Source organism: Oncorhynchus kisutch, linkage group LG9, assembly GCF_002021735.2.
Source record: "Oncorhynchus kisutch isolate 150728-3 linkage group LG9, Okis_V2, whole genome shotgun sequence".
Lineage (NCBI taxonomy): Eukaryota > Metazoa > Chordata > Actinopteri > Salmoniformes > Salmonidae > Oncorhynchus > Oncorhynchus kisutch.
This window is the reverse complement of record NC_034182.2, coordinates 25,892,909-25,918,960: the sequence shown is the minus strand read 5'-3', so window position 1 is coordinate 25,918,960 and position 26,052 is coordinate 25,892,909. Positions and strand designations below refer to the sequence as shown.

Below are 26,052 nucleotides of genomic sequence, written 5' to 3'. Positions count from 1 at the left end.
CCCTGTTACATCAACTGTCTGTCTGTCTGCCCATGTGTCATCACTAGAGAGGCCCCCAACATCACTGCCTGTTTGTGTGTGTCCAGTCGGACATGGACTCCTATATGCACGCACACACACACACACACACTCACACACACACATGCACACACACACACTGGCCCTCTGAACCCAGACCATCATGGCTAGGCTATGTTGAGACAGAGACACATGTGGAGAGAGAAATGGGGGGAGAGAGAGAGAGAGGGAGATATGGAGACACAGATCGAGAGAGAAATGGAGAGAGATGGGGAGAGAGAGAGGGATAAAAGTGTGGTGACAGCGGTGCGAGAGCTCGCGAGATGGTCGGCTCGTTAAACCCATATCCTTGCTGTGCTGCCGGGGGAGTGGACAGGGAGAGGTGTTTTAGTCTATATCTGGGAGAGACATGGGAATACAGAGAGGCTTTAAAAAAACACAGCTTTACGGCTGCATGAGCAAAGAGCAGAGGAATGAGAGAGAGAGAGGGAGGAGAGAGGCCGGCATTGACCCATTTCTGCAGGCCTCCATTCTATAACGGACACACACACACTCCCAGACACACTTGCAGGCAGACACGTTCTTCCAGACTTTGAGATACTCAGAGATATGTTTCACACAGGCGCACGAGAACACACACACACACCATACAAGCACCATACACACAGCCCAATTCACGTCAGCTGCACTCAACCATCCCCCATTAGCTTTTCAATATGAAACCCCCCTATCCGCTATTGAGCGTCATTCTATGGCAGCTAGACTCTAAAGGGTACATTGAAGTGCTACCCCAAGCTGTTCCTCATCACGACATTACACACTTCCTGCCAAGAATGTATGTGTTCAATACCGAGCTGATAAGACCACGAGCCGCTTCTCTTCTATTCAATCCATTTCTATACCTCCCTCAAAGCTATTGAGGTGTTATGGGGATTGAAGGACATTGAAGGGGCCTGTCTATTCAAACCAACTGTCAGGGCGAAATATCTCGAGCATAGAAATACACACACGCACACTGACTTTCAATGATTTTATTCATCGCCGAGATATTTTAGTCACATGCACTGGCTCATTAGCACTGTTGAGAGTCCCATAGACATATACTTGGACTCACACTCGTGCACACACACACATACACATACTTGTACACACACCAAGACACACACAAGAACACTCGCCGACACTCTGTGACACACACACACACAATCCCTATGAAATGCACTCGATGCCCTCAGACGAGGACTCTGACCCGGTTCAGACAGGAGCCGCTGTCTCTCTCAGCCGTCCTGTATCTCCATCGCTGCTTTACCCTCATTTTGCCTCAATGTTACGTAAGTGTTGTCTCTCCTCGATCCTCTCAGCTCTTACTGCTCATGTTGTCTCTCCCCGATCCTCTCAGCTCTTACTGCTCATGTTGTCTCTCCTCGATCCTCTCAGCTCTTACTGCTCATGTTGTCTCTCCCCGATCCTCTCAGCTCTTACTGCTCATGTTGTCTCTCCTCGATCCTCTCAGCTCTTACTGCTCATGTTGTCTCTCCTCGATCCTCTCAGCTCTTACTGCTCATATTGTCTCTCCTCGATCCTCTCAGCTCTTACTGCTCATATTGTCTCTCCTCGATCCTCTCAGCTCTTACTGCTCATATTGTCTCTCCTCGATCCTCTCAGCTCTTACTGCTCATATTGTCTCTCCCCGATCCTCTCAGCTCTTATTGCTCATGTTGTCTCTCCCCGATCCTCTCAGCTCTTACTGCTCATGTTGTCTCTCCTCGATCCTCTCAGCTCTTACTGCTCATGTTGTCTCTCCCCGATCCTCTCAGCTCTTACTGCTTATGTTGTCTCTCCTCGATCCTCTCAGCTCTTATTGCTCATGTTGTCTCTCCCCGATCCTCTCAGCTCTTATTGCTCATGTTGTCTCTCCCCGATCCTCTCAGCTCTTACTGCTCATGTTGTCTCTCCCCGAACCTCTCAGCTCTTGTCCCCTCTCCCCCGATCCTCTCAGCTCTTGTCCCCTCTCACCGATCCTCTCAGCTCTTGTCCCCTCTCCCCCGATCCTCTCAGCTCTTGTCCCCTCTCCCCGATCCTCTCAGCTCTTGTCCCCTCTCCCCGATCCTCTCAGCTCTTGTCCCCTCTCCCCGATCCTCTCAGCTCTTGTCCCCTCTCCCCCAATCCTCTCAGCTCTTGTCCCCTCTCCCCCGATCCTCTCAGCTCTTGTCCCCTCTCCCCCGATCCTCTCAGCTCTTGTCCCCTCTCCCCGATCCTCTCAGCTCTTGTCCCCTCTTCTTTTTCTGTCTGTTTGTCTCTTTATTTTGGTCTCTCTTGCTCGCTCTCTCTCTTCAACTCTCTTTCTCTCTCTCTCTCTCTCCATCGCTGTCTGACTGGGGGTGTCTGACTGGGGGTGTCTGACTGGGGGTGTCGAACAGTATTACTGTTATAGAGGTTAACGATTAATAACCGATGTAGCAACCAGGATTACATATCACACACACACATCAGATACACACACACACACACACACACACACACACACACCTGGCTCATTCAGCCAGGCATTGAATAACATCCAACACATTATCCGCAGAACCTTTCTAATTGACACTCCACTGTCAAACAAAATGAAGAACTGGCATGCTCAACTCTGTATTCTGTGTATGAAAGCAGTCTGTTTGGATGCAGGGTTACAATATAATTAGGATTCGCATTACAATAGCAATTTCCCCTCTATCTCTCTCCACTGACAGCCAATATAATGCATGGTAGACACATCACTGCTGTAGACTCACAGAACATCTGCCACTTCCAATCAGACTGTGCTTTAGAAGAATGGAGGTAGGCGTGGCTACAATGCAGTTCGAAGGTGTGTGCGTGCGTGCGTGTGCTCGTGTGTACATACATGGCAAAGATCAGGTGCATGCCCGACATCAGTCCTCCTCAGTAGAGCTGGGGCCTCTACTAAGTGTGTGTGTTGGTGTTTCCACGCTTCCCACCCCCTAGCACAGAGAGAGGGGGGAGACCCGGGGGGGGTGATGGTAAGCGAGTCCGATAGATGGAAAGTGAATAACTGCTGAGAATTAAAATGTCATCGAGCACAGGGGAGGTCAACCACACACAAGGCAAGCAGAGATACTGAGATCATTCCCCCTGACACACCAGCACAGGGGTGTGTGTGTGTCTAGTAATAGTAGAGATATTGTATCTCCTGTGTGTGTGTGTGTGTGTGTGTGTGTCTAGTAATAGTCGAGATATGGTATCTCCTGTGTGTGTGTGTGTGTGTGTGTGTGTGTGTGTGTGTGTCTAGTAATAGTCAAGATATTGTATCTCCTATGTTTGTGTGTGTGTCTACTAATAGTAGAGATATTGTATTGTGTGTGTGTGTGTGTGTCTACTAATAGTAGAGATATTGTATCTACTGTGTGTGTCTACTAATAGTAGAGATATTGTGTGTGTGTGTGTGTGTGTGTGTGTGTTAGGGCTATGATGAAACCAGTATCTCAGTATTTTCTCCATGGCATAAATGGAAACACATAGCAGACCATCTCTTTCTTCCTATAAAAACACGCTGTATGTAAAAGATTGTGTCTTGGAATAAAAATAAAACATGACTCTGGATAACAACATGATGATGTTCCAACATTAGTGCTGCTTTGTTTCCTTCCCACGATACTAACGAGTAAGGCGATACTGGTGGCATCACGGCCCTGTGTGTGTGTGTGTCCAACATTATGCTCTAGCATGTGGCCATGATTTTGTACACTGACTGAGACCCATTCCAACTCACACACTATGTCACGTCATACACACATAGTGCCAACATGGCCAGTAAGGTTTCCACATTCACACGTATACATTTAGTGTAAAATAACATTTCTGCAACGTACACAGGTCTTGTCCTTAGCTGTACTAACAGCAGACTAGTCGGTATCCATTTAGATACCTCCGACTCAAACACACAGACACACACACACACACACACACACACACACACACACACACACACACACACACACACACACACACACACACACACATACAGACATAAACACACACACACACACACACACACACACACACACACTTTGGTACTTCAACCCAGTAAACATTCTCCCTGGGTTTTTATGATGGAAAAACCCATTTTCCCAATGTTCTCCATTGAAAACAGCTTAGGAAAACCTCAGGCCATGTTGGCAATAGTAGTCAGTGTGTATTTCTATATATTCGAGCTTGGTGGGATGCATACAATGAAAGAGTGACGCAGTAAGGTCTTGGCTTAGGTTATGGATCAAAATAATACCTTTTTCAGGGCTGAAATACATGCAGTATATAATAGCTATTTTTGGTTTGAGTACACAGCTTAATGTGTTCAGCTGTCAGGGAAAGGTAATGGGTTGTGATGGCTTCATTAATGTGTCATCAAAAGGTTCTAAAAGTGTTCTATGTGAGTTATGAAGGGTTCTACAGTAACAGGAAATAAGATCCAAGATCCATAAGATCCAAGATTTGAAGGAGTTGGCCGGGAGAGACGGTGTGAGTCCCCAACATAACTCTTTCTCAAGTGTGTGTGTGTGTGTGTGTGTGTGTGTGTGTCCAGGGAGGGGAACATATAGTTAAAGCTTCATCCTCTGGATGACATGTAGATATACCATATCTCTCTGGAGAAGGAGGACTTCAGAGTTAGCACAGGAATGCGACTGTAAATTCCCTCCCCCTGGTCTTTTGACTGACCAACTTTTGTTCCTATCTCAGAAGAAAAAAAAGGTCCAGTACTCACTAATAGTGAAGTCGCTTTGTGGATTGAGTTATTCTCAGGACGACGTGTCAGAATACACATGGTGCGCACACACACACACAGCTTTTGTCATTATCAGCGCGTGTGCGACAGGCTTTGTTCCATCGTGTTCTAGAAATGTGGTCTAGAGACCAACCAACTGGAGGAGCTAAGAGCAGAACTCCGGTGTTTGGGATGCCAAACGTTTCATGTTTATTTGTACAGACGGAAGACAACACGACACACATTCACACACACACCCCATCGCTCCAGCATCAACGGATGTTAGTAATGTGTATCCCAGGGGCCAAACACCCACTCACATTTCCATTATTTTGTGTGTGTGTGATGTTCATAACTTTAGACAACAAGAGTGCGTCACAGATACGGTATCACACACACCAGCGGCGAGCGTGGGAGAGACGAGAGACACACACACACACTTCTATACAGGCAACACGCTCGCTCTCGCTCCGATCCCTCGTCTTTGTTCCCTCCGTTTGTTTGTTTGTTTTCTTTTTTTGTGTGTGTGTCGTTTAATCTGCTCTTTCGCTCGGCACCTCGTCTCTCTCATCCCCTTTTACTTGAATCTATCTGCCATCTGACAACGTGCTTCTCCTTCAAGTCCCCGAGTGGGTGACAGCTCCACATGCAGACTGTGTATTCGCTACGTCGGGAATAGGGTCACGTCTGAGACGCAGCCTGTATCGGGTCAACCCAGGCCAGTTGTTTACTGTTCACTCTGGAGACTTGACTTCAGTAGCTGGTCTGGTCTAGTTGGAGAAGGACTGTATACACACACACAGGGAGACAGACCTGCACACACAAAGACACCCACTCACACTACACACTTGTCTGAAGCCCTACTCTGGTGCAGACTGTGTGGGTTGATTGAGGATGACTGCGGTGTTATTTAATGAATTACGTTTTTCAGTCTTTCGCTCCCTTCTTTGTTTGGTGGGAGGAAGAGGGTGGCGAGGCGACGCTCCCCCGTCGTCCTCGACTGTTCTACACCCCCCTATCACTGCTGATCATCGTCTCAATTACGCATCCCTCCCTCCTTCCTTCCTTCTCCCTCCCTCCCCTGTCGCTGTTTTCGGTCTTTCCTCTCGGCTCATCCCAAGCTACTCTCTATCCACTCCTCTACTCCCCACCCATCCCAAGCTACTCTCTATCCACTCCTCTACTCCCCTCCCCATCCCAAGCTACTCTCTATCCACTCCTCTACTCCCCCCCCATCCCAAGCTACTCTCTATCCACTCCTCTACTCCACCCCCATCCCAAGCTACTCTCTATCCACTCCTCTACTCCCTCCCCATCCCAAGCTACTCTCTATCCACTCCTCTACTCCCCCCCATCCCAAGCTACTCTCTATCCACTCCTCTACTCCACCCCCATCCCAAGCTACTCTCTATCCACTCCTCTACTCCCTCCCCATCCCAAGCTACTCTCTATCCACTCCTCTACTCCCCCCCATCCCAAGCTACTCTCTATCCACTCCTCTACTCCCCCCCCCTCCACAACCCCATCGTCACATTCCTTATTTTCTTCTTGCTCTTTCTCTCTGTTCCAAAGTTATGTGGTTAAGACTAACAACTACTTGCATTATCCCTCTTTTCTTTTCTCTCCGTTACCACCTTTTTTCCCCCATAAGTGGCAACAGCTTAAAGTAGTCTCTCTCTCTCTCTTCTCTCCCTCTCTCGTTCTCTCTCTCCCCCTCTCTCCCCCCTCTCCCCCCTCTCTCTCCCCCTCTCTCCCTCTCTCTCTCCCTCTCTCTCTCGTTCTCTCTCCCCCCTCTCTCCCTCTCTCTCTCTCGTTCTCTCTCTCGTTCTCTCTCTCCCTCTCTCGTTCTCTCTCTCCCCTTCTCTCCCCCTCTCTCCCTCTCTCTCTCCCCCTCTCTCCCTCTCTCTCTCCCTCTCTCGTTCTCTCTCCCCCCTCTCTCTCTCTCGCGTTCTCTCTCTCTCGTTCTCTCTCCCCCCTCTCTCTCCCTCTCGCGTTCTCTCTCTCCCCCCTCTCTCCCCCTCTCTCTCCCTCTCTCGTTCTCTCTCTCCCCCCCTCTCTCCCTCTCTCTCTCCCTCTCTCGTTCTCTCTCTCTCCCTCTCGTTCTTTCCATCACTTCTCATAGTCTGCTGTCTCAGTCATGTCAACAACAGCTTGTCATAAACGATCAGTCTCTATCCTCCCTCCTCCTCGTGTTCTCTCGCCTCCCTGTTCTTCTTATTCTCTTCTCTTTCACTCTGTCCTTTGCCAGCCTTTCAGTCCTTTAAAAAAAAACTCCAGCACTGTCCTTTTTGCCTCCCGTCATCTTCTCTCTTCTTCCTCTCAAGCATCTCTCCTTTCTCCTCTTGGTTTTTCTATCCATTCCTCCATATTAATGTCCTCTGCAGATCCCTCTCTCCTCTCGCCTCCTTTCACACTTTCCAACACTAACAGGCTGGCAGGAAGATGGAGAGGTGAGATGACTAAGGCTCTCTTCTTTCACACCTCTCTCTCTTTCTCCCCCGCTCCCTCTCTCCTCGCCAACACCTTAATCTGTAGCCTCAAGTCAAAGGGAGAGAAAAATAAGAGGCCGGATGTATTTTTGAGGGAAAGCAAAGGTCTTGAGGCGTGAACTAAAGAGAGGGAGGAGAGAGGTAGAGAGAGCATTTTCTGTGTTTCTCAGAAATTGCACTCATCCGTTCTCATCAATCAAATTTCAGTGAAATGTATTTATAAAGCCCTATTTACATTAGCCGATGTCACAAAGTGCTGTACAGAAACCCAGCCTAAAACCCCAAACAGCAAGCAATGCAGGTGTAGAAGCACATCCCTCTCTCCTCTCAGTCAACGAGCCTCAGCCTATAGACTACATGGGGAGTAGTAGAAATAGCCTTTTAAGCATTCTAGTATAGTTAAATAGTTCACACACACACACACATGGACGCAGCAGTCTAAGGCACTGCATCTCAGTGCAAGAGGCATCATTACAGTCCCCTGGTTCGAATCCAGGCTGTATTACATCCAGCCGTGTTTGGGAGTCCCACAGGGAAGCGCACAATTGGCCCAGCGTCGTCCAGGTTTGGCCGGGGTGGGCCGTCATTGTAAATAAGAATTTGTTCTTAACTGACTTGCCTACTAGTTAAATAAAGGTTACACACAAATCACACACCACACTGACCAAAAACGAATTTGGTTGGCATTTACATAGTAAAACATAATCAAAAGCTATTTATTTCGCTTGCTCTGCTGTTTCGTTGTTCATTTGTTCATTCTCAACCAGGATTTCATCATTATATGTCAAGCAGTGTTTCAGCTCAGTCTGTCCGTGGCCTCTCTTCCTCGGTGGGCACTGTCACTGTGTCCATTTCCATCTTGTCCAGCTGTGTCTAACATTTCACGTAAACCCTGTTTCTTGTCTGCGTCGAAGTAGCGGTACTTGTACCTAGCATCGAGCACGGTGGCGACACAGTGAAGAGGCTCCGAGAGAATAACACCGAATCGCTTGTTCACAGCCTCTAGTAGAGGACTTTTTCAAGTTTGAACCCCACAGTCTGTGTTGGCAGTTTTGTTGAGCGGGTGTTTCAATGCCATAACAGAGGGTTGTTCGAATGGCGCTAGGATTGTCTTTCAAACATGTTCTCAAATGCCATTGAAATGGCAGCAGTGGTATGAGAACCAGCACATTCTTCAGCACGCAAAGCTGCTTTCCTCAGTAGGAAATCGACCCACTGTGCTGTCAGACTCGGCATGCTCATGGGGCTGACATCGCTGGTCCAAATGTCAGTCGTGAAGCTAATAGCAGTGATGCCCATAGCAAGTAGCTCACGGATGTTTCAACAACAATACCGTGTAACTCCGGTAGGCCAACATCTACTTGGTAGTGTGTACCTGTGCTCGACCAGTCTGCGAAAGCCAACATCATCCACGACAGAGAACGGTTGATTGTCAAGGGCAATGAATTCCGTTATCGTGGCGTGAATGGATTTCAACCTTTTTGAGTTGTCTCGCCGAAATGTTCTTACTCTCTCAAATGACTGCTTGAGTGGTACTTGTTTAGTTGTTGGAAGTGTAGCGCTTAGTATTTTTCTGCTGTTGTTCTGTGTAGCGCTGTATTTTTCGTGGCGTCCTTACGTCATCTACCTACGTTATATAGGTAGGCACGTCGTGTGCCTACGTTATATAGGTATGCACGTCATCTACCTACGTTATATAGGTCTGCACGTCATCTACCTACGTTATATAGGTAGGCACGTCGTGTGCCTCCGTTATATTGGTATGCACCTCATCTACCTACGTTATATAGGTATGCACGTCATCTACCTACGTTATATAGGTATGCACGTCATCTACCTACGTTATATAGGTATGCACGTCATCTACCTACGTTATATAGGTAGGCACGTCATCTACCTACGTTATATAGGTATGCACGTCATCTACCTACGTTATATAGGTATGCACGTCATCTACCTACGTTATGTAGGTATGCACGTGATCTACCTACGTTATGTAGGTATGCACGTCATCTACCTACGTTATGTAGGTATGCACGTCATCTACCTACGTTATGTAGGTATGCACGTCATCTACCTACGTTATGTAGGTATGCACGTCATCTACCTACGTTATGTAGGTATGCACGTCATCTACCTACGTTATGTAGGTATGCACGTCATCTACCTACGTTATGTAGGTATGCACGTCATCTACCTACGTTATGTAGGTATGCACGTCATCTACCTACGTTATGTAGGTAGGCACGTCATCTACCTACGTTATATAGGTATGCACGTCATCTACCTACGTTATATAGGTATGCACGTCATCTACCTACGTTATATAGGTAGGCACGTCATCTACCTACGTTATATAGGTATGCACGTCAGCTTTGACATCGGTTTTTCACGTCGGCGTTAAACTAGACATCGGGCCAATGCCCATGTTGCCATTTTTTAGCTAATATCGGCCGCTTCCGATACTCTCACCGATTATATTGTGCATGCCCTAGCTCTGATAGCTAAGATGGCATGGATAAGAGCATGGTGCTTGCAACACCTGGGTATGTGGGTTCGAATCCCTCATGGACCCAATATACTAAATGCGTTGAACTACACGTCCCTTTGGATAAAAGCATCTGCTAAATCGTAACATGATACTGTTTAATTACACAGAAGCAAATTTCTCTTTCTCTCTTTTATAATTATATAATGAATCCTGAATTCTCAATGAGATAATCATTGTCTCCTCAATAATAATAATACTATCTCTCTCTCTCTTCTCCAGCGTGTTTGTCCAGTCAAAGGTGGACTTCTATATCAAGGGCAGTTTATTGGAGTTAATTCATGTGTTAGTCATTGAGTCCACAGAGCTCAGTCACTAGGCACTAAATGAGACATTTAGGACTCATTCAAATTCTCACATCTTGTAGGACTGTGACATTTCACAGCTTCTGTGTGCGAGTTTAATCACCATGCCTGCAAATGTCACTCATCCACTGGCTGGGTAGAATGGGCGGGCTGTGTGAATGGGCGGGCTGTGTGAATGGGCGGGCTGTGTGAATGGGCGGGCTGTGTGAATGGGCGGGCTGTGTGAATGGGCGGGCTGTGTGAATGGGAGGCATTGTGAAAGGGAGAGTGTGTGAGTTTGTGTGTGTTTCACCCGTGAGGGTGAGTTTCGTGTGTGTTAGACAGTCAGCCTGATAAGTTGTTCTGTTGTTCCCCCTCCAGCCACGTCAGATGGGACGCGCCAGGGCCTGGAGAGTATGAGGGGAGGAGTGTGTGCCACGCAGGGCATGAAGGTGATCCTCAAAGTGGGACAGAGTGAGTACTGAGACACACCTGAAATAAACACTCATTCATCATTTTCTCTCTCTCTCTCTAACACACACACACACACACACACACACACACACACACACACACACACTAAACACCACGACTCTCTGCTACTGGCTGTCTATGCCCAGACATACAGTAAGGAGTAGGCTGCTCATTCTGGGCTTAAACACCACTGACCCTGATAATGACTTTGTATGTATACAGTAGAGTAAACAGTCTCTATGGTGTTAAACACCAATGACTCTGCTAATGACTTTGTATGTATACAGTAGAGTAAACAGTCTCTATGGTGTTAAACACCAATGACTCTGCTAATGACTTTGTATGTATACAGTAGAGTAAACAGTCTCTATGGTGTTAAACACCAATGACTCTGCTAATGACTTTGTATGTATACAGTAGAGTAAACAGTCTCTATGGTGTTAAACACCAATGACTCTGCTAATGACGTTGTATGTATACAGTAGAGTAAACGGTCACTGGTGTTAAAAACCACTGATCCTGCAAATGACTCTGCTGCTGGGGGGGGGTCAATGTTTTAGATGGAAGTCACACGTTTTCTCTTACATACACATATTTTGACTGCAAACACACAAATACAGTGGAGCAAACAAGTATTTAGTCAGCCACCAATTGCAAGTTCTCCCACTTAAAAAGATGAGAGAGGCCTGTAATTTTCATCATAGGTACACGTCTCATAGGTACACATACTGATAACAAGTGCACACACACTCACACATACTCCCCATTCCATGCTCCTCATAATATAATCCTCTCTCCCTCCCCAACAGTGTTATCAGCTCTGTGTGTTGTTGAGATAGCGCTTCTCTCTGTGTGTTGTTGTGAAAGCTATTCTCTCTGTGTGTTGTTGTGAAAGCTATTCTCTCTGTGTGTTGTTGTGAAAGCTCTTCTCCCTGTGCGTTGTTGTGAAAGCTCTTCTCTCTGTGTGTTGTTGTGAAAGCTCTTCTCTCTGTGTGTTGTTGTGAGAGCTCTTCTCTCTGTGTGTTGTTGTGAAAGCTATTCTCTCTGTGTGTTGTGAAAGCTCTTCTTTCTGTGTGTTGTTGTGAAAGCTCTTCTTTCTGTGTGTTGTTGTGAAAGCCCTTTTATCTGTGTTATTGTGCAAGCTCTCTTCTCTCTGTGTGTTGTTGTGAAAGTTATTCTTTATGTGTGTTGATTTGCAAGCTCTCTTCTCTCTGTTGTTATGAAAGCCACCTTCTCTGTGTGTTGTGAAATCCTCTTCTCTATGTGTGTTGTTGTGAAAGCTCTCTTCTCTCTGTGTTGTTGTGAAAGCACTCTTCTCTGTGTGTTGTTGTGGAAGCTCTCTTCTCTGTGTGTTGTTGTACAAGCTCTCTTCTCTCTGTCTTGTTGTGAAAGCACTCTTCTCTGTGTGTTGTTGTACAAGCTCTCTTCTCTGTGTGTTGTTGTGGAAGCTCTCTTCTCTGTGTGTTGTTGTGGAAGCTCTCTTCTCTGTGTGTTGTTGTGGAAGCTCTCTTCTCTGTGTGTTGTTGTGGAAGCTCTCTTCTCTGTGTGTTGTTGTGGAAGCTCTCTTCTCTGTGTGTTGTTGTGGAAGCTCTCTTCTCTGTGTGTTGTTGTACAAGCTCTCTTCTCTGTGTGTTGTTGTACAAGCTCTCTTCTCTGTGTGTTGTTGTACAAGCTCTCTTCTCTGTGTGTTGTTGTACAAGCTCTCTCCTGTGTGTGTTGTTGTGGAAGCTCTCTTCTCTGTGTGTTGTTGTACAAGCTCTCTCCTGTGTGTTGTTGTGGAAGCTCTCTCCTGTGTGTGTTGTTGTGGAAGCTCTCTTCTCTGTGTGTTGTTGTACAAGCTCTCTTCTCTGTGTGTTGTTGTACAAGCTCTCTTCTCTGTGTGTTGTTGTGGAAGCTCTCTTCTCTGTGTGTTGTTGTACAAGCTCTCTTCTCTGTGTGTTGTGGAAGCTCTCTTCTCTGTGTGTTGTTGTACAAGCTCTCTTCTCTGTGTGTTGTGGAAGCTCTCTTCTCTGTGTGTTGTTGTACAAGCTCTCTTCTCTGTGTGTTGTTGTACAAGCTCTCTTCTCTGTGTGTTGTGGAAGCTCTCTTCTCTGTGTGTTGTTGTACAAGCTCTCTTCACTGTGTGTTGTGGAAGCTCTCTTCTCTGTGTGTTGTTGCACAAGCTCTCTCCTGTGTGTGTTGTTGTACAAGCTCTCTTCTCTGTGTGTTGTGGAAGCTCTCTTCTCTGTGTGTTGTTGTACAAGCTCTCTTCTCTGTGTGTTGTTGTACAAGCTCTCTTCACTGTGTGTTGTGGAAGCTCTCTTCTCTGTGTGTTGTTGCACAAGCTCTCTCCTGTGTGTGTTGTTGTGGAAGCTCTCTTCTCTGTGTGTTGTTGTACAAGCTCTCTTCTCTGTGTGTTGTTGTGGAAGCTCTCTTCTCTGTGTGTTGTTGTACAAGCTCTCTCCTGTGTGTTGTTGTGGAAGCTCTCTTCTCTGTGTGTTGTTGTACAAGCTCTCTCCTGTGTGTTGTTGTGGAAGCTCTCTTCTCTGTGTGTTGTTGTACAAGCTCTCTCCTGTGTGTGTTGTTGTGGAAGCTCTCTTCTCTGTGTGTTGTTGTGGAAGCTCTCTTCTCTGTGTGTTGTTGTGGAAGCTCTCTTCTCTGTGTGTTGTTGTACAAGCTCTCTCCTGTGTGTTGTTGTGGAAGCTCTCTCCTGTGTGTGTTGTTGTGGAAGCTCTCTCCTGTGTGTGTTGTTGTACAAGCTCTCTTCTCTGTGTGTTGTTGTACAAGCTCTCTTCTCTGTGTGTTGTTGTGGAAGCTCTCTTCTCTGTGTGTTGTTGTACAAGCTCTCTTCTCTGTGTGTTGTGGAAGCTCTCTTCTCTGTGTGTTGTTGTACAAGCTCTCTTCTCTGTGTGTTGTGGAAGCTCTCTTCTCTGTGTGTTGTTGTACAAGCTCTCTTCTCTGTGTGTTGTGGAAGCTCTCTTCTCTGTGTGTTGTTGTACAAGCTCTCTTCACTGTGTGTTGTGGAAGCTCTCTTCTCTGTGTGTTGTTGCACAAGCTCTCTCCTGTGTGTGTTGTTGTACAAGCTCTCTTCTCTGTGTGTTGTGGAAGCTCTCTTCTCTGTGTGTTGTTGTACAAGCTCTCTTCTCTGTGTGTTGTTGTACAAGCTCTCTTCACTGTGTGTTGTGGAAGCTCTCTTCTCTGTGTGTTGTTGCACAAGCTCTCTCCTGTGTGTGTTGTTGTGGAAGCTCTCTTCTCTGTGTGTTGTTGTACAAGCTCTCTTCTCTGTGTGTTGTTGTGGAAGCTCTCTTCTCTGTGTGTTGTTGTACAAGCTCTCTCCTGTGTGTTGTTGTGGAAGCTCTCTTCTCTGTGTGTTGTTGTACAAGCTCTCTCCTGTGTGTTGTTGTGGAAGCTCTCTTCTCTGTGTGTTGTTGTACAAGCTCTCTCCTGTGTGTGTTGTTGTGGAAGCTCTCTTCTCTGTGTGTTGTTGTGGAAGCTCTCTTCTCTGTGTGTTGTTGTGGAAGCTCTCTTCTCTGTGTGTTGTGGAAGCTCTCTTCTCTGTGTGTTGTTGTACAAGCTCTCTTCTCTGTGTGTTGTTGTACAAGCTCTCTTCACTGTGTGTTGTGGAAGCTCTCTTCTCTGTGTGTTGTTGCACAAGCTCTCTCCTGTGTGTGTTGTTGTGGAAGCTCTCTTCTCTGTGTGTTGTTGTACAAGCTCTCTTCTCTGTGTGTTGTTGTGGAAGCTCTCTTCTCTGTGTGTTGTTGTACAAGCTCTCTCCTGTGTGTTGTTGTGGAAGCTCTCTTCTCTGTGTGTTGTTGTACAAGCTCTCTCCTGTGTGTTGTTGTGGAAGCGCTCTTCTCTGTGTGTTGTTGTACAAGCTCTCTCCTGTGTGTGTTGTTGTGGAAGCTCTCTTCTCTGTGTGTTGTTGTGGAAGCTCTCTTCTCTGTGTGTTGTTGTGGAAGCTCTCTTCTCTGTGTGTTGTTGTGGAAGCTCTCTTCTCTGTGTGTTGTTGTGGAAGCTCTCTTCTCTCTGTGTGCTGTTGTGGAAGCTCTCTTCTCTCTGTTGTTGTGAAAGTTATTCTTTCTGTGTGTTGATGTGGAAGCTGTTCTCCTGAGAGGGAAGTGGTGCTGCTGTGTCTCCATCATTCTCCACAGCCCACCCAGGGGAGAAGAGTAGCACTCCCTATATCTCTCTTTTCTTTCTATCTCCCACTCTCTTCTTTCGTTGCTGCTTGAATGAAAACCGCCATCATTGATTCCCTCCCTTCCTCTCTCTCGTCCTCCTCACCTCTGTTCTCTTGGGTTTCACACTAATTTGCAGGTCCACCTTTCATGTCCCTCTCTCTCTCTCACCTTACATGTCCCTCTCTCTCTCACCTTTCATGTCCCTCTCTCTCTCTCTCAACTTTCATGTCCCTCTCTCTCTCTCACCTTTCATGTCCCTCTCTCTCTCTCACCTTTCATGTCCCTCTCTCTCTCAACTTTCATGTCCCTCTCTCTCTCTTGCTCACTCCTCTCTTACTCATCTTCCTTTCTCCCTTACCTCTCTTGCCCTCCCCGCCCCTCTCTCTGTCTGTCTCCCATTTTTATTGTGCCCTCTCTTTCTCTCCCTACCTGTCTCTGTCTTCTTCTCTCTCTCTTTCTACCTCATTCATCCCTTTTCTCTCCTTGCCTACCCGTCCTGTCTCTTTCTCCCCATCCAATATCTCCTTTATCCCCCCCCCTCTCCCTGTGTTATCTGTTGTGGGTTTGAAAGGTCACCTCTGCTCTGTTTGTCATCTAAACACACGGTGTGCCGCCTCATAGAGATCTCTGATGAGATTTGGAGCGCCGCTCAGCTCTGAAACACACACAGGCGCACACACACACACAGAGTCTTAGAAACTTGCACGTTCCCGAGAAACACACACAATCTTTCTCTCTCTCTCTCTCACTCACTCACTCACTCACTCACTCACTCACTCACTCACTCACTCACACACTCACTCACTCACTCACTCACTCACACACACACTTTATGTTTTACTATCCTTGTGGAGACCTACAATTGGTTTCCATTACAGGTCCTATTTTCCCTAACCTTAACCCTGAACATAACCCTAACTCCTAAACATAACCACCAACCCTAATTCTAACCGGGTAGCCTAAAATAGCCTTGAAATGTCCCCATGAGGGAGAATGATCCTTGTTTTACTTCTGGGGACTTGTGAGGATTACCCACAAGGATAATAATACACACAAGCTCTCACACACACAACACCCACACACATCCTCAAATGCACACAGCACTCACAAGCCCCAGCAGTCCTATTGATCCAAACACCCCTCATGCCAAGTTCTGATTGGCTGTCTGTCTTCAGGGGGCCTGTCGAACCAATAATACCTGCCACTGTGTATGGACCGCCGTAAATGTCAGTTAGTGTAGAATTATAGCTCAGCACATAGTGTGTGTACATTGTACAGTCTCTGTGTTCACAGCATAACAGGGCTGTCTATTATGTCCCTCTCTGTAAATCTATACGGCACTCTGTCATAGCCCCAGCGAGAGGATATTAGGGCCGCCCCAAATGGCACGCTATTCCCGCTATTCCCTTTATAGTGCACGACGTTTGATCGGGGTCCGTAGGGAAGTGCACTAGGAAGGGCATACGGTGCCGTTTTTGGGGGACGCGGCCTAGCATGACAGTGGGGCCGGTCCCTGTCTGGCAGGTGGGAGGGCGTGGAGACGGTTTTGTTTGCAGTTTTATATTCACTGTGGTACTTTTACAAATGGAAACCCTTTAAGTATGCCGTTTTTTAATATAGTTGGAGAGCTGTTTTAGAAAATGACATTGGAAGACGATCAATATTTCGTTTCATTGAATGGGCCTCAGAGATCCGTTTTTTTTTATAGCTCAGACAGAGTCTATGTGTAGTCAGTGGGCCTGTTTTGAGGTTGTTTTCACCACCCTGTTTTTTTCCCCCTCAGACCCATATGGACTGCCCCCGAAACCTGCCAAACCAGACCAAAGTGCGGGCCGTACCAACACCAGAAATACAGGTAAGAGGGGTGTGGAGGAGCTTACACACTTACACCACCAGGAGGATAGAGTATACCACAACCAGTCTGAAATGACAAAAAAAAGCAAGTGAATGAGTGAGTAAAGAAAGAAAGAAGCGACAGAGAACGAGGGACAGGAAAAAAACGACAGATGGAGGATACAAGCCGGCGACATCTGTGGGATCTCTCTATTTAAATCCATCCCTCTATCTCTCTCATCCCTCTCTGTCCATCCCCTCTTTTCTTCTCCTCCCCTCAGAGCTAAGTGCCGCAGGCGAGGAACGATGGCTCTAATAGCTGCCCAGGGAGCGGTGGGGGGGGGGGGGGGGGGCGCCATTTGAAGGAGTTATTATTGTCATTAGTTTGGGCGGCCTGGTTTCTGTTGGTCCGCGGAGAGAAGGAAGAGAAGAAGAGAGAGGAGAGGAGAATGATACATCTGAGTAGTGAGAGAGGAGAGGGAGAGGACAGGAGAGGGGAAGACAGAAGAGTAGAGGAAAGGGGAGGAGGGGAGTGGAGGAGTGAGGAAAGAAGAGGACGATGAAAGGATAGAGGAGAGGAGCGAGGGAGGGAGGGAGGGATGTTGTCTCATGGCCGGGAACTTGTTGACCTGGTCTTTGTATGCTGGCTGGTTCTGTCTCTCCCAACCACATACAGACTGTCCCAAATGGCACCATATCCTCTATTAAAGTGCACTACGTTTGACCAGAGTCCTAAGGGGCCTGGTCCAAAGTAGTGCACTATATAGGGAATACGGTGCCATTTGGGACATGGCCATACAGGCCATCTCTACTCTCTAATGTGAAGTGGATATGAGAGAACTGATGAGAGATGGAGAGAGAGAGAAGAAAGCAGAGGGCGAGAGACACGAGAGCAAAGGAGAACGCGCAGGAGACAGAAAAAGGGAGGGGGGGGAGAGGAAGGGAAGGGAAAAGGCTTCACTGTTGAAGGAGCAGAAAACCGACAGAGGAGAAGCAAGAGGTATGGAGAGTACTGTTGAATAGGAGAGAGAGAGGGGAGTGAGAGATGGAAGGGAGGTAGAGAGAACAAGGGAAAAGGATGATAATAGACAGAGCTGGTGAAAGGAGGAGGAGGAGATGGAGCGAAGGAGAGATGTTGGAGGGATGGAGGGAACGAGAGAAATGTTGGGGGGACGGAGGGAATGAGAGAGGGAAGAACGCGAGAGGCGGAGAGCGGAATTGGCGTCTAGTATTAGTGTTTTGTCAGTCAGCTAGACAATCAGTCAGTCCTGCATGCATGGTAGGGGGCTCACAGTAGAGGGTGAGGAAGGAGCGAGGAGGGGGAGGCACAGAGCAAGGGAAGTCATTATGTCCACAAAAACCCAGAGAGTGGGAGAGCCACGGAGCGAGGAAGGAAGACGGGGAAGAGAGGGAGAGAAAACGAGGAGGGAAATGTGCCAAGGATAATGATAACCCAATCCCACGACCGCGCCTCGCATTACCGCCCTAACCGCTACCACCGCCAACGTTTGCACGGTCAACACGACCATTCCTCGCAGGCGGTCCCAAACCCAACAAACACCTGCTGGGCTATGACCTGCCATGCGGTCGGACCATGCGATTGGGACCAAGTTCCAACCAGGCAGCATCACTGTGTGGTCTCTAGCTTTAGAGACCCAGACTGTGCCCCAAATGGCACCCGATTCCCTGTATGGTGCACTACTTTTTTTTTTATTACCAAAGCCATATGGCACCCTATTCCCTATAAAGTGCACAACTTTTTACCAAAGCCATATGGCACCCTATTCCCTATACAGTGCACTAAATAGAGAGTGGGGTGGTGTTTGGGATGGCGTCCAAACCACCCAACTGTTCTGACTCCTTTATGTGGGCACGCGCCAATGCAACATAAACAACGTTGTTAGGCTTAAGGGATGAAGTGTGCCGCCTTGATCCCCTCACTGTGGATGGTTGTAGCTTCTAGCCAGAGCCACGGCGTCTCCACAGGCGCACAGGAGCATTCCAAACCCTCTCAGATCCATTCCTGTTGGGATGTTTCTGCCACTGTAACTACAGGACGACGGTTAGTCACCTTGGTGTCGTACAGATATGTTTACTGGCGCGTAATATGTACTGTGTATATAGAAGAGGTTGCACCCTAAAGAAGGCAAGGCAGACTGTTGGTTTAAGGTTTCAGAATTGCCTATGAGAGGTACAGTGTCATTTCTTGTATACACGTCAAAGTCTGTTAAATCAAATCAAATCAAATTGTATTTGTCAACGTGCTCCGGGTAGAACAGGTGTAGACCTTAACGCGAAATGCTTACTTTACAAGCCCTTAACCCATAATGCAGTTCTAAGAAAATAGAGTTGAGAAAATATTTACTAAATTAACTTAAGTTAAAAAATAAAATTTAAATAACACAATAAAATAACAATGAAGAGACTATATACAGGGGGTACCGGTACCGAGTCAAGGTGCGGAGGTAAAAGTTAGTCGAGGTGATATGTACATTTATATGTACATTTTGTGTGACTGGAGTCTGACAACTTTTGGGGCCTTCCTCTGACACCGCCTAGTATATAGGTCCTGGATGGCAGGAAGCTTGGCCCCAGTGATGTACTGGGCCATTCGCACTACACTCTGTAGCGCCTTATGGTCAGAGGCCAGGCAGTTGGCATACCAGGCGGTGATGCAACCGGTCAGGATGCTCTCGATGGTGCAGCTGTAAATCTTTTTGAGGATCTGGAGACCCTTGCCAAATTTTTTCTCCTGAGGGGGAAAAGGCATTGCCATGCCCTCTTCATGACTTTTTTGGGCCATGATAGGTTGTTGGTGATGTGGACACCAAGGAACTTGAAACTCTCGACCCGCTCCACTACAGCCCCATCGATGTGAAGTCCAGGATCCAGTTGCAGAGGGAGGTGTTTAGTCCCAGGGTCCTTAGCTTAGTGATGAGCTTTGTGGGCACTATGGTGTTGAACCCTGAACTGTAGTCAATAAACAGCATTCTCACGTAGGTGTTCCTTTTGTCCAGGTGGGAAAGGGCAGTGTGGAGTACGATTGAGATTGTGTCATCTGTGGATATGTTGGGGCAGGTTACCTTAGTGTTCTTGGGCACAGGGACTATGGTGGTCTGCTTGAAACATGTTGGTATTACAGACTCAGACAGGGAGAGGTTGAAAATGTCAGTGAAGACACTTGCCAGTTGGTCCGCGCCTGCTCTGAGTACACGTCCCGTTAATCCGTCCGGCTCCTCGGCCTTGTGAATATTGACCTGTTTAAAGGTAAAGTTACATAACATTGTAATTTTCTTTTATAAGGTTATAAAAATCATATTTTTTTGTGTCATTCTACAGGTGGTGCTGGTAACGCCACCCATCCCAGAGTTCCTAGCGATGGAGCCGGGGATTCGGGAGGCGCAGGGGGCGAGAACGGACCCCTCCCCCCCTCCAACGTGGCCGTCATCGCCGGCGCTGCAGGGGGCTCCGCCTTCCTCCTCCTGGTCACCGCCGTGATCTGCGTGGTGTGTTACCGGCGGCGACACGCCAAGCACTCGGAGTCCCACCACCCGCCCCTGTCACTCTCCTCCCTCACCAGCCCCAAGAGGCATGGCGGCGGGCACGGCGGCGGCCATGGGGGCGGTAACAACAACGGCTCGGAACCCAGTGACATCATCATCCCGCTGCGGGCTTCGGACTCGGCGTACTGCCCTCACTACGAGAAGGTGAGCGGGGACTACGGTCACCCCGTCTACATCGTCCAGGAGATGCCCCCCCAGAGTCCAGCAAACATCTACTACAAAGTATGAGGGCAGTTGCCATGACCTACCTACAGTGCTACCAACTACCATCTTACCCTGTACAGTACAGTACCACCTACAGCCCACCTACAATATACCCTGTCCTATATAGTACAGTACCACGTAAAACCTACCTACAGTAATCCATCACTGACCTACCCTCCAAAACCACCAAGACCTTCAGTCCCTTATACAGTATCTGAACTTCCCTATCCAACCCCAGTCCAGCCACAGGTGTGTGCATCTAGCTAACTGAAGAGGCCATCCGTACGCCCACCACTTTTCACTCGACTGTGTCACTAAGCTAAGTATGGAGGGTTTAGTATATAGTCCCCACCGGCCCCTTAAAAGAGGACAGGACTGGCAAGAGACTCTGGGGCCCACCTTTCTTTTTTTTTGTCTCACCATGAATCAACCCCCCCCCCACCAGAGCTGAAGAAAAGAGTCCCCTCCCTGTACACCATGAGGATAAGTGTGTGAGAACATGCACACCAAGCTAGTGTGAGAGAACACACACTAGTACCGCCACAACTTGGACTTCTGGGACTCTGACCCCTAGAAAACCCACTGACCAACCACATCCTGAGATCTCTGTATTTCTCTAATGCTCCTGTCCTGTATCAGACCTACCTGCCTCCTGATTGGACCCTGAGGCTAACTGTGGCCCTTGATGTTATAACTCACAAATAGGATCCTAGTTTGTTTGTGTGTGTATGGTTTCTCATTGGACCAGGGGCCTCTGACTCTCTCACCCAATCAGAAAGCTGGGCTGGGGTCACGTGATCAATCGGTCAAACCAATCGAGTCTTAGTGACATTCAGAATCTTGTATATTTTAATAACGTGTGTGTGTGTGTGTGTGTGTGCGTGCGTGTGTGGGAGACTAGGATAATAATTCTGACACTGCTGTTGCACAGAAGTGTGTGTGCAGTTAGTGTGCTTTAGTACAGTGTGTGTGTGTGTGTGTGTGTGTTAATCTGTGTATACGCTACATGCGAGTGAATGTGTGTGTTCGCGTGTCTTTAGACTTGTCTTAAAAACCAAAACACAAAAAAGTGAGTGAATATAAAAGGTGAGTTTTTTTTTATCGCTAAGCAACACTTACAGATTATATATGAATATCCAGTCAAATCATTTCTAGACGTCTTGTTTTTTTTTATAGTTTTTTATTTTGATTCCTCCACTTGTAAAACAACACTTCTGTTATACTGCTAGATCTTTTTTATCCTGTGCTTTCTTGTTTGCTATTTAGAAACCTGACCCTGTTTCCTTCCCCTTTGAGTTGTAAATTAATTTAATCTCTTTGTTTTTCTTTCCTTGGCGAACTGAGGTCGTTTCTCTCTCCCTCTCTCTCTCTCTCTCTCTCATCGCCTCCCTCCCCCCTCTGGGCCTCCCCCTATGTATATTTTTATAGTTCTTGTACTATGCTGTAGTTTTGAAGTTTAGACCTCGTTTGTGGAAGTTGTTGAGGTAGAAACCATCTATGAAAGTTTTTTTCAAACGCTTTTGAGCACAAGGAAAAGCAAGGGGGGAAATGAACGAGGGCGGGTTCCAAATGAAATGAAATAGAATGAAGAGAAAGAGCGGGAACCGGAGTCGCTGTCTAGGGGGAAAAGAGAAAGAGCGACTGAATGTGGAACTTTTTTTTTTTTTTAAAGAGAGAAAAGACTGAAGAAGGAATTGCACACTAAAGAAAAGAAAGAGCACGAGAAGAGATGGAAGAAGTGGGGGGATGGGAGGTGAATTGAGCGATGAGAGAGAGAAGAATCCCTGGGAAGGATAGAGAGAGTGAAACATTGACTGTGGCGGAAGAGAGGAGCCTTTCCTTTAATGGAGTGCTGAGAAGGAGTGATGGACCCTGGGAGGACGGAGGAAAGGAACAGACACACAGCTGAAATGGATTTCAGGGGGAAACCTCACTGTGGAATAAGGAGGAGAGATTTCATCTAAAACACACACACACACATTGACAGATAGACACACATTCAAGATAACAGACACAGACAATTCTCTTTTCTCCGAAGGGAAATGGCACGTTTCAAATTCTCCCGATTTCCCCCTTAAACAGCTTTATGTATCAGACACACTCTACACTGATTATATCGACACAGACACACTGAGCCCTCTCACATTCTCTTTCACTGTCATAACACGCACACACATACATGTCGTACATGTATACGCCAATTTCACACACACTCTCTCTGTCTGGCTCTGTCTGCATCCCTCTCTCTGCCACACGCACACACTGATTGCTCCCATGCGGCTCCCTATTTCTGACACAGTCCTGGCTTTGATACACACCTCTGTGTGTGACAGAAGGATTAAAAGAGGGTGTGCGCACCCTGTTTTTGTGCGTGTGTGTACGTGTTTAGCTATACTCGTGGGGACCAGAAGTTCCCGCAAGAATAGTAAACAAGCAAACATTTGACCGACTGGGGACATTTTGTTAGTCCCCAGGTTAGGGAAAATAAGGTTTTGAATGGGACTGAATTGTGTCTTCCCACAAGGTTAGTTATACAAGACTGTGTTTGTATGGGTGTTTTTCTGAAACCAGTTCCTGCCATTCTCTTAGCCTGGTTAATTAGTTTTCACACCCTTTTTCGAAGGCAAAGCTTTCTTCAAACCGTGCCGTGTGTTAAGTTGTGCTGTATCGGCGAGCTGCTCCTTAGTATCGTTGAGTGTTAGACCCACGACACGTTCAAAACAGGCACAACGACCTGCAAATGCACACATACGCTAACAAAATAGCAGACAATAGGTGACGTGCCACACATTGAAATATCCCTCATGCTCAACAGGTGGATGTTTGTTCCCAAAGCTTCACTCCACGTGTGTTTTATTCATATGCCCACCTGCTCAAAAACCTTTATTTGAAATATCGCTTTCATCTTTTTTTACTACTACACCTACTCTCTATTTCACATCATTTGTATGTTGTGTAATCTGTTCCCATTATGCTTTTTGAACTTAGAAAGTGTTACAGAGAATTTGACTAATTAGGGTAAAAGTTATACCCCAATTTCTGTACTGCAGCATCAGGATCTTGGTATTTATGTATGTGGGAATCTGTCTTGTCTCCTGTACAAATACACGACCACCAGGAATACTGTATACCTTCAAAAACACGCTCAAAGCCAAACTACAAACGCTCTCTGAGTTCTGAAATCCTCTGACACTCTAAATGACAGTATTTGACAACGATGGCTGCTGCCATGAACATAAACACTTGGATAAACTTCCTGGACTTTGTGGAGTTGTGGAATCCAAGTGTGGAATCCGAATGCTGCTCATTTGCAAAATGGTTCCTTCTCTCTCTCCTCTCCCTCTTCATCCTCCTCTCCTCTTTTTTTCACAGAGGAGAATCTCCCTCCGGGACTCAAAGCTTGGGCTTTTTTGTTGTCATGTCAGTCGGTGTTTTACTAAAAGGTTGTCTCTCTCTCTTTCACTGTTTGCTTTTGACTGTTTTCAATGTGTTGGATTTTTTCTCATGGATGCTTCTCTTGGATCCTCATTTCAAAAAGAGAGGTTTCTTGTTTTGTGAAAACGCACCCCCCCACCCCACCCCTCTGTTGGTGTGTGTGTGTGTGTGTGTGTGTGTGTCTGTGAGTGTGTTTTCTTGTCCCAATAGCCAGCAGGTCGAGGCGACAGAGAGCCGGCTGGCTCTTGAATGTGATGTCTTGAGACTTTTTGTATTGGGACACCACTGTGTGAGATGGGTTTGTGTCTACCTTCTCCTTTTCGCTCCCCCCCATCCCTCCTGTCACTATGACCTCCTCCTCCTCCTCTCTTTCTCTCCTCCAACACACCTCTAAAGGGAGGAAAAAACTAGTACATTCCTGCTTTGGAAAAATGTTGATTAAAAAAATGATGTTTAAGCACCACTCTCTGGTCTGGTCGTGGGTTCATTATTTTTTGATGAAGTGTGAAGATCTTTGCGCGTGTGTGTGTGTGTGTGTGTCTCGTGCTTGCCGTGCCTGGAAGGGGTCACGTACTCCAGTGAGGCCCAGTCTCTCAGATGTAACCCTTTCAGGTCTCTCTCCTATGGGGGTTTTTCTTAGCAGGGTTCCATTCACTGTTTCTCTATAAAGGTACCCATTCAGTCCACACACACACTGCTCCCCCAGTTGTGTTATCAACCAGTTATCTACCCCAGCTTCGTTAGTGTTGGGTGTTGCTTAGCAACGTATCCACATAGATGACCGTCAGCCCTAACAGCTGTACCAACTCCCTTTCTCTCTCTCTCTCTCTCCCCCATTCTGTCACAACTCCCTTTCTCTCTCTCTCTCCCACCCCCATTATGTAACAACTCCCTTTCTCTCTCCCCCATTCTGTCACAACTCCCTTTCTCTCTCTCTCTCTCCCATTCTGTAACAACTCCCTTTCTCTCTTCCCATTCTGTCACAACTCCCTTTCTCTCTCTCTCTCTCTCTCTCTCTCTCATCTCTCTCTCTCCTCTCTCTCTCTCTCTCTCTCTCTCGTCTCTCTCTCTCTCTCCCCCATTCTGTAACAACTCCCTTTCTCTCTCCGCTCCTCGCTCTCTCCCATTCTGTAACAACTCCCTTTCTCTCTCCCCTCCCATTCTGTAACAACTCCCTTTCTCTCTCCCCCCCCATTCTGTAACAACTCCCTTTCTCTCTCTCCCCCCCATTCTGTAACAACTCCCTTTCTCTCTCTCCCTCCCATTCTGTAACAACTCCCTTTCTCTCTCTACCCCATTCTGTAACAACTCCTTTCTCTCTCTCCCCCCCCATTCTGTAACAACTCCCTTTCTCTCTCTCCCTCCCATTCTGTAACAACTCCCTTTCTCTCTCTCTACCCCCATTCTGTAAGAACTCCCCCTTCTCTCTCCCCCCATTCTGTAACAACTCCCTTTCTCTCTCTCTCTCTCTCTCTCTCTCTCTCTCTCTCTCTCTCTCTCTCTCTCTCTCTCTCTCTCTCTCTCTCTCTCTCTCTCTCTCTCTCTCTCTCTCTCTCTCTCTCTCTCTCTCTCTCTCTCTCTCTCTCTCTCTCTCTCTCTCTCTCTCCCATTCTGTAACAACTCCCTTTCTCTCGCTCTCGCTCTCTCCCATTCTGTAACAACTCCCTTTCTCTCGCTCTCTCCCATTCTGTAACAACTCCCTTTCTCTCTCCCCCCCATTCTGTAACAACTCCCTTTCTCTCTCCCCTCCCATTCTGTAACAATCTCCCTTTTCTTCTCTCCCCCCCATTCTGTAACAACTCCCTTCTTCTCTCTACCCCATTCTGTAACAACTCCCTTTCTCTCTCTCCCCCCCTTTCTGTAACAACTCCCTTTCTCTCTCTCCCTCCCATTCCTGTAACAACTCCCCTTTTCTTCTCTCTCCCCCATTCTGTAACAACTCCCTTTCTCTCTCTTCTCTCTCTCTCTCTCTCTCTCCTCTCCTCTCTCCCTCCCATTCTGTAACAACTCCCTTTCTCTCGCTCTCGCTCTCTCCCATTCTGTAACAACTCCCTTTCTCTCGCTCTCGCTCTCTCCCATTCTGTAACAACTCCCTTTCTCTCTCTCCCCCATTCTGTAACAACTCCCTTTCTCTCTCCCCCTCCATTCTGTAACAACTCCCCTTTCTCTCTCCCCCCCATTCTGTAACAACTCCCTTTCTCTCTCTACCCCATTCTGTAACAACTCCCTTTCTCTCTCTCTCCCCCATTCTGTAACAACTCCCTTTCTCTCTCTCTCTC

At 47.2% G+C, this 26,052-nt stretch overlaps 1 protein-coding gene across 1 annotated transcript in view; it reads left to right on the top strand.

Moving 5' to 3' along the window:
• Positions 1-24,236, top strand: part of efnb3b (ephrin-B3b) — a 90,780-nt gene extending 66,544 nt beyond the window's left edge. Inside the window, 3 exon segments of the mRNA XM_020491470.2 lie at positions 10,486-10,578; positions 16,522-16,593; positions 19,911-24,236. Of these exon segments, the coding sequence (XP_020347059.1) occupies positions 10,486-10,578; positions 16,522-16,593; positions 19,911-20,362 (617 nt within the window). The 3' untranslated portion in view covers positions 20,363-24,236.
• Positions 24,237-26,052: the final 1,816 nt, after the last annotated feature.